General features: G+C 53.7%; 1 protein-coding gene across 3 annotated transcripts in view; it reads right to left on the bottom strand.

Moving 5' to 3' along the window:
* The window catches only part of Cdhr2 (cadherin-related family member 2), a 38,984-nt gene that overhangs the window by 10,680 nt on the left and 19,598 nt on the right, over positions 1–8,706 (bottom strand). For all 3 annotated transcript variants that reach the window (XM_013509624.1, XM_013509633.1, XM_013509630.1), the window contains exons 7-17: positions 7,077–7,166; positions 6,346–6,471; positions 6,126–6,272; positions 5,966–6,041; positions 5,762–5,877; positions 5,432–5,665; positions 4,289–4,444; positions 4,047–4,208; positions 3,677–3,738; positions 2,700–2,940; positions 1,038–1,277 (exon numbers count right to left, since the gene is read on the bottom strand). In XM_013509624.1, the coding sequence (XP_013365078.1) occupies positions 1,038–1,277; positions 2,700–2,940; positions 3,677–3,738; positions 4,047–4,208; positions 4,289–4,444; positions 5,432–5,665; positions 5,762–5,877; positions 5,966–6,041; positions 6,126–6,272; positions 6,346–6,471; positions 7,077–7,166 (1,650 nt within the window). The remainder of the gene's footprint in view (positions 1–1,037; positions 1,278–2,699; positions 2,941–3,676; positions 3,739–4,046; positions 4,209–4,288; positions 4,445–5,431; positions 5,666–5,761; positions 5,878–5,965; positions 6,042–6,125; positions 6,273–6,345; positions 6,472–7,076; positions 7,167–8,706) is intronic.

Here is an 8,706-nt window from a genome sequence, read left to right as displayed (position 1 = left end):
AAATAAATAAATAAAGAAGCGTGCACCTGGTTGAGATGTACTTTCTGACAGTGGTTTTTCAGACCATCACTGCCAGCTCCACGCACACAACCAGCTGCATTCTCACAGCATCCTAACTCACAGGGGTGGCCAGGAGAGCAGCTCTGACTCAAATCCCTACCTCTGCCTTTTGTGTGACTTTGATCTCTGGGCCTCAGTGTCTGCATCTGGAAAATGGGATAGCACTCCCCACTTGCAGGACAGAATGAAGACTAGCTCAAAGAGACCTACTCACTTATAAGTACAATTCTTCATTTTTCTTCTTTGTAATCTACTATATTCCCAGGACAGCCAGCAAGCCCGAAATTGGCTGCTGTTTTTCCACTATCCTTGAGGCTGCACTCTCTGATCTTTACAGGAGAATGGGAAATCCCAACCCAGTGGTGCCCAAGGCTGCTTAGTGCAGTGGTGCAGACTGCACTGCACAACCCCGGGGGTACGATCCACATCGTGGCCACTGTAGAGGTGCACTTTGTTACGGTCCTTTTCCAGAGGAAGCTGCCTGTCGGCTGGTGGCAGCTCTAGAACTGTGTTCAAATCCTCCTTGAACAACTCTGAGAAAGCCACTGCACCGCTCCATGACTAATTTTCTTGATCAATAAAATGATAATAAGCACCCCTCCCTCTCAGGCCCTGGTGTGCAAGTGCATCCTAGCAGTGCTGATTTTCACCCCTGCTCTTTGCCTTTGAAGGGTGGCGCGGGGAGGTGGGAGGGTTTGAGGCAGGACTCCGAATGGCAATGAAGCCAATACTCTCCGGGTACCTTCCGTGGGTCGGAACAGCTTCCGTTCAGTAACTCATTCCTCCCGCTGTCTCCACCCGCTTCATACATGGGAGGGACTGGAGGGCCAAGGGGGATGAGTGACTGCCTAGAGCCACACAGCCAGGCAGCCCATCGCAGGGCTCCCCAGCCGGCCCCAGCACCACAGGAGGAGTGCATCACGGGCGAGCTGGAGGCAGCAGCCAGCCACCTGCTTGAGCCGAGAGGCCGGCCATACCTCCACAGTGACGGTGACGTTGACTTCGGTGCTGAGGCGAGGCACGCCGTAGTCAGCCACACGCACAGTCAGCACGATGCGGCCCTCCAGGGCCGGGTCAATGGCCTCCCGGTCCAGGGGCCCCACATTCCTGAGGAGCCCCGTGTCGGGGTCCACTGAGAAGTTCTGGCTGTAGGGCCCAGGCAGGAGGCTGAACGACAGGCGGCTGTTGTTGGTACCTGGCTCATCATCATCGTAGGCCTGGGTAGAGAAGCAGGCGCTGGCATCAGCCCTCTGCCCCAGCCACACCTGGCAGACTCACCACCCCCCAGCACTGGCCCTCGTGGGCAGCGAATGGCCTGGAGCCATGGGTCACTGGCTCATCTCCCGGCCTCCCTGTGATCTGGGTCTCCTCTCTAAAAAGCTCTGACCACAGCTTGCAAGAGCTTTTGAGGTCTTCAGTCATACATTCGTCTCACAATTGTTTACTGTGCACCTACTATGTACGTGGTCCTGATCTAAACCCTAGGAAGAACGTTATAAGCAAGAGAACTTCTTTATGGAGCTGATGTTTTTACTGGGAAGGGGACATGGAAAAGTATATTACAGACATTCAAATTTTAAAAAAAGCTGACAGTATCCTCCCAACTACTCAGGAGGCTGAGGCAGGAGGATCACAAGTTCAAGAAACTTAGAAACTTAGCAAGACCCTGTCTCAAAATAAAAAAATAAAAAGGGTTGTGGAGGTAGCTCAGTGGATGAACACTGGCCTGCATTGTTCAAGGGCCTCAGTTCAACCCCAGTACCAGCTGGGGATGGTAGAGCACACCTGTAATCTCAGCACTCAGGAGGCTGAGGTAGGAGGATGGATAGAAGTATGAGACCAGCCTGGGCTGCAAAGTGAGCTCAAGGCCAGCCTCAACTGCATAGCGAGACCCTGTCTCAAGAAAAAAAAAAAAAAAAAGAGACAACCCCAGTACCATACACACACAAAAGAACAGTTTGTTTGTTTTTATGGCACTGGGGATTGATCCCAGGGGTGCTCTAATACTGAGGAACATCCTCAGCCCTTTTCTTTATTTATTTTGAGTCAGGGTCTTGCTAAGATGCCTAGGACTTGTACTTGCAATCCACCTGCCCAGCCTTCCTCAGTGCTAGGATTTCAGGCGTGCACCACCAGGACTGGCTGAGCAATATGTTTTTGAAGGGTTGTTCCATGCCAAGCCTATTACTGAGTACTTTATTTTCTCATTATTCCCCAGTGCCTGTGAATAAATGCTATGATCATCTTCATTTTCTAAAGAGGAAATAGAGCCAGGCATGGTGGCACTCGCCTGCAATCCCAGAACTCAGGAGGCTGAGGCAGGAGGATGGTTGCGAGTTCAAGGCCAGCCTGGGCTACAAAGTGAGCTCAAGCCCAGTCTGAACTGCGTAGTGAGACCCTGTCTCAAACACACACACACACACACAAGAAAAAAAAAAAAAAAAGAGGAAACAGGGACTCAGAGAAACTGAATGACTTCCTCAGGGCCACACAGCAAATCCTTTCTACCCAGGGCCAGCATGACCTCAGAGCCAAACTTGGTACACACACACACACACACACACACACCAGCTCTAGCACACACACACACACACACACACACGCACGCATGCACATATCAGCTCTAGGCTGGTTCGCACCTGGATGATCACAGAGACATTGCCCTCCTCCGGGATGAAGATGTTGTAGGAGCCAGTGACCACAGGGGCGTTATCGTTCTCGTCCAGCAGGTGGATCTGCAGCATGGTGGTGTCAGACAGGTCGCCCCCATCCGTGGCCTGCAGCGTGAGGTAGTACACGGCCTGCTTCTCCCGGTCCAGTAGAGTGCCATTCCTCACCATCACCGTCCCTGAGTCCGGATCCACCTCAAAGAGTTCAACCCTGCTCAGGGTCGCCAGATTTAACAAATACAATTACACTCAAATTTGAATTTCAGATAAACAACGGCAAATGTTTTGGCGTGTCCCATGCAATATTTCCAACACGCTGTTGCTATGGTCCACACAAGATTAGAGTGTGCCCCTCCCCTCATATAGGAAGCGTGGTGCACGGTGTGACGGCAGTAAGAGGAGGCAGGGCCTGTTGGAAGCTCTTAACAGGGCCCCCCTTCACTCAGGGCTCCTGTGAGCTCAGGAGACCTTTGCCTCTGGTGATGCTGTCCACCCTGAAGTCCCCACTAGAGCTCAGCTGGTGGAGCTCACTCTGTTCTTGAACTTCCAGAACTGTGAGTTAATTAAACTTCTCTTTATAAAGTATATAGCATCAAGTATTGTTATAGGAGCCAGCTGTGGTAGCACATGCCTGTAATCCCAGTACTTGGAAGGCTGAGACAGGAGGATTGCCATGAGTTTGAGGCTACCCTCAGCTGTATAGTGAGTTCAAGGCCAGCCTTAATTACATAGCAAGACTCCCTCTCAAAAAAAAAAAGATCAATAAACAAGTATTGTTATAGGAACAGAAAACGAATACATTTTTAAAAAATGATTATTGTTTTTCTGAAATTTAAATGTAACTCAGCTACCTATATTTTCTCAGGCTATCCCAGCCCTGTCGTGAGGCAGAGATACAGGCCTGTGCCCCACTTTGCTCATCCCCCACTGCCACACTGAGACCTTACCCATTCCCTGGGAGCAGGCTGTAGGTGATGTGGCTCCATTCTCCCGTGTCTGGGTCTTCAGCCTGTGAGGCGGGGGGATGATTGGATACTGTTTAGACACAGTGGCACTGGCTGCTACCATGCCATTCATGGAGACAGGGCTATCCTGCTTCCTGGCCCAGAGGGAAGACACTCCACATCTGGATCCAGGGCACACACCCATGCACACACACACACACACACACACACACACACACACACAGAGGCACATATGCTTGCTGGGGCCCAGTGACATTGAATGATACAAAGACGGAGGCAGCCCACAGTTCCCAGATCTGCCCTTCTCCATGTCAGCCTCCCAGCCTGGCCAGCTGCGCCCTACGTTACTCACATGTATGCTGCTGGTGACCACAGACCCTGTAGCACTGTTCTCCGGCACACTGAGGATGTACAACCTCTGGGGGAATGTGGGCCTATGATCATTAATGTCTCTAAGATGGATGGTCACCGTGGCAACAGAGGAGTTCCTGCTGACCGAGTCAGTGGCCACAACCTGAGCACAGAACAGGCAGAAGTATTGGGTCCTGGTTGCCCTGTGGGCTCCTCTGCTCCGGACCCCAGAGCACCCCTCACCTGCACCAGCATCATGCTCCGGTTCTCATAGTCCACCGCCTTCGAATCTCTCACCAGCACCTGCACATCGGCTGAGCCCGCTGCCCGCCCAGGGGACACGCTGAATGCTGCAGCATCAGGGCCCTCCAGGGACAGCAGGAAGGTGCCATGGTTGCCCTGTAAAGATGGGCTGTTGAGTGGGAGCCCCAGCCCCCTGCAACTTGCCCACTCACATCTTTTCCCCAATCTCCAGCCTCAGGCTCTTGCCTGAGCAAGCCCTGCCCAATGAGGGTGCAGAATGGAGGGCTCCTAAGACTGGGGAGACAGGCCCCAGCAGGCTGGGCTGGCCACTTGTCTCTGCAAACAAAAGGGGATTTCCCAAGGCACTGCAGGTCCCAGGCCAGGACTGCAGAGACAGCCTGGTCACACTCTCCCCATTCCCATAAAGTATTCCTGTCAGCTTTCCTTGCTAGCCACCACTCACCACCCACCACCCCTCACCCAGCAATCATCCTATGCCCAGTCCCACCCTTCAATAAGCACCAGCCACCAGCTTAACTTGTCTACCTGCCTAATGCTGCCCAGTATCATCCTCCACTCAGAATTCTGTGCCAAGTGCGTATCACCTAGTACCACCAAGCACCACCCATGGTTATGTATAATTCAGCTCCACCCAAGTTACCTACTACGCAGTATAAATTTTTATTTCAGACTTCCCTCCAACCTAACACTCAGTTCACTCTGGACACGACACACAACCCTGCCTAGCATCTCCCAATACCCAGTGTTACCCCAAATCACCAACCACCCAATACCAGCATCACCAGAAGCCAGACTCCACTCAATGTGACCTGACATCCAATACCGACGCCCGCTCAGCACTGCTTCCTACCCAACACTACCTAGTGTCACCCTGAGCACATCATCACCCCCATCACTACCTAGTGTGATCACATGATCACCCAACACTACCTAGTGTCAACCCTGAGCACATCAACTCAACATCATCCAGCATTTCCAAATATCACCCAACAATTCTCTGCTTCCACAGCTCACCGACCTGCACACCATCATCTCTTCTACCACTCACCTTCCTGCCTCCCCAAACCCCTCCCAGCTACCACCCGTCGTCGTTCCCTGCCATGCCCCTTCCCCTGTGCCTGCCTTGTCTGGGTCGTAGGCCACCATGGTGAGATTGTCAATGGGGATGCGGGTGGAGGAGTGCTCATCCACGTAGGCGGTGAAGTTGTCTTGGGCCTCTTGGGTGGTGAAGGAGCAGTCTGGGAGGACGCAGTTGTAAAACTCCGGTTTGTGGTCATTGACATCCAACACTGTTATTGTGACCCACGTGCTCACCTTGGCCTCTTGCCCATAGATATTGAGGTTCTTCTCAGTGGCCTAAAGCACAGAGCAGAGACCAGAGTGCAGAGAACCAGTGCTATAAAGAATAAGATCAAAGGTCTAAGGTGACAGCGTTGGGGAGCCCTCTCTCACCGTGACCTGCAACTGCACTTCCTCATTCTCCTCCAGGAGCTGCTCACGGTCCAGGGGGCCGCTGACCCTGATGACGCCATCATCCCCAATAGCAAACCATCCAGGCCTTGTGGAATCTACAGGGAGGCAGGGAAGGCAGCTGCTTCCAGCAACTCTGACAGAGCCCCCCCTTCCTGCTTGTCCGGCCTCACCCTGGGTTCTCACTGGAGATGCTGTAGGTCACCACGTCATTGATGCCTTTGTCTCCGTCCACAGCCTGCACCGTCAGCACCAAAGTGTTCTGGAAGGAGGCCCAGTCAGCGCCTCTGACCCTTCCCTCTGCCCCTCATGCCCACCCTGAGCCCTGCGGGTGCCCAGCACCCACCACAGCTGCATCCTCAGACACAGAGGCTGAGTAAAACTCCCTGACAAACTGCGGGTCCAGGTCTGGCTGGTCAATCACTGAGATGGACAGAAAGACAGGCTGGGAGCACTGTGTGATGAAGCTGTTGTTGAACCAGCCACCTGAGTCCTGCAGGGAGAAGGGCCTTTTGTGAGCTGGGGCCACGGGTCTGTGTGCCCGGCCTCCCGTCACCCCTACTCACGCAGGCCTTCAGCTCCAGCTGATAGAAGGCGCTCTTGTTATTGTAGCTGAGGCTGCCGTTGAGTACAATGGAGCCGTTTTCCAGGATCTTGAAGAGATGCTCGCTGTCTGGGGTACTAGGGATGACCTTAGCAGAGGACAGGTTCGGGTCAGCCTCCCTCGGGAAAGTGCTGTCCACCCGACCCTGCTCTGGGGGACTTGGGTTGGAATCCTGGCTCTACCACTGACCAGTCATGCAACCTTCACTTCTGCAAGCCTCAGCTTCCCACTCTGGATCCCATAAGATGATAAAAAACAGGAAGCCGAGCAACCACGAACGAAGTTCTTTTCTGATAAACGGACGCACGCACCCCTTATTGTCTGTGTACCCTTGCACAGGACCTGGGTCCTCACCCGGCCTCACTTTCCTCTCCTGTGAAACTGCAAGTGTGTTAGCTACCAAGAGGTGAGACATTAGCTTTCATCAGAGGCCCAGACAGTGCCCTGGGCAGGAGCGGGGAGGAAGGATTTGGCCCAAAGCAGGCACCCTCTTTTGGCAAAGGGGCAAAGTGAGGTTCCTGTGGAAGTGGGGTGGGAAGGCAGAGGGAGGTTTGGGGACCAGACTGGGCCTCAGCGTGGGTGACTCTCAAGGACCCTGTGGGTTGGTTGCCTGTGGAGATGCTGCCCCCTGGTGGCCGTAAGGAGCAGTCCGGAGACGCACTCACACACCCGTTCCGCAGACTTAACGCTCACCCTCTCTATGGAGTACTGCACCAAGCCCCCTGAGCCAGTGTCCGGGTCCGTGGCCAGCACAGAGAACACCAGGGAGCCGACTGGCAGCATCTGAAAGGAAGGATCTGTCACCTGTGGGCTGAAATCCCTCTCCCCCACTCCTGAGCTTCAGTTTCCTCATTTGTCCCAAACAGATCATGTGCCCCTGATCAGATGAGGGAGCCAGAGGTGACGTGGGGAAGGGAACAGGATCCACACTCTCCTCTCCCTGCACAGCCTCAGCACTACCTGATCTGGTGATTCGCTCTTCCTCCTCCTCCTGCTCTTCTTCCCACAGCTGGAGATTGAACCCAGGGCCTGGCATATGCTAGGCATGTGCTCTACCGCTAAGCTACATAAGTCTCCAGCCCTTTTCACCTTATTTCAAAACAGGATCTTGCTAAGCTGCCCAGGCTGGCCTTGAACTTGTGGTCCTCCTGCCTCTGTCTCCAGAGTCCTTGGGACTACTGGCCTGTGTCATCGTGCCTGGCTTGAGCTGGCTTCTGATTTATGGAGTCTCTCAGGACCAGGGTGAAGGAACATTCTAGAACCCAGCCTGACTGTGCCAATTCCCTGCCCCAACATCCCCATGGGCTCACTAGAGCTCCCAACCCTAGACTTCTAACCGCACCCTCTGGGGCTGGGAGGCTCTAACAGGAGGGATTCACTTCTGGACCTTCACCCGCATCTTCGACACTTCCACAAGGCAGTCAAAGATGTCTTTGAAGATCATAAATTGGACCATGCTATTCTTGTGCTTCAAAGCTCCCCAGGGCTCCCCAGTCTACCTAGAATGCAGTCCAGACTGCTTCTATGGCCCTCTGGGCTCAGGCTGCTGCCCCTTCTCTAGCCCCACTGCACCCTTGCCCTCTACCTCCAACTACCTGGCCAGCCTCATTCCCACCTTCAGTGCCTTCCCATCGCTGCTCCCCTGCCTGGAGCATGCTTTCCTCGGAGTGTTTCCTGCAGGCTCCTGCTTGCCATTCAGGTCTCTGCTCCGAGGTCACCTACTCTGAGAAGCCTTTCTGAGCTCGAAACCAAAAGCAGCCCCTCACACACCTTCTCTCTCTTTGCCCTGGTTTATGTTCTTCGTAGAACTCAATGCCATCTAAAATAATCCTGCGCATTCTATGTTTCACTGATTACTGTGTGCGCTGTTCCCCTGAATGTGAGCCCCTAAGGGTACCAACCAGAGAAGTCTCGCTTCCCGGGCAATTTAAGCACGTAGGACAGTGCCAGAAACACAGGCAAAGGGTCAGAGCCCATGACGTGACACTCCAGACCCTACCAGCCTCCTGAACGGCACAGCGTGCCCCTCCCCCACCTCCTTGCAGCCCTGTGGTAGTGAAGATTCAGGAAGGATACTACGCTCACTGCCCACTGTGCAGGCTTAGTCAAGCAGAGCATTCCAGACCTCTCCATTGGTTCAAGGATGGACACGTGACTCAAAGTGAGCCAATGAAAGGTAGCACCGGGGTTCAGGCTGGACCGACTGAGAAAGAGCCAGTCTCTCTGTTGAGGGTATAAAACTGGGAGGACTTTAGCCAGGAGCTATGAGGGGACATTTTTACGACCATTTAAATCTTAGAACTGTTCCCCACCCTCAGCCCCA

The sequence above is a fragment of the Chinchilla lanigera genome, unplaced genomic scaffold, assembly GCF_000276665.1.
Source record: "Chinchilla lanigera isolate Chin_1 unplaced genomic scaffold, ChiLan1.0 scaffold00007, whole genome shotgun sequence".
NCBI lineage: Eukaryota > Metazoa > Chordata > Mammalia > Rodentia > Chinchillidae > Chinchilla > Chinchilla lanigera.
Note: the sequence above shows the minus strand (reverse complement) of the source record. Positions and strands in the feature narration are given on the sequence as shown.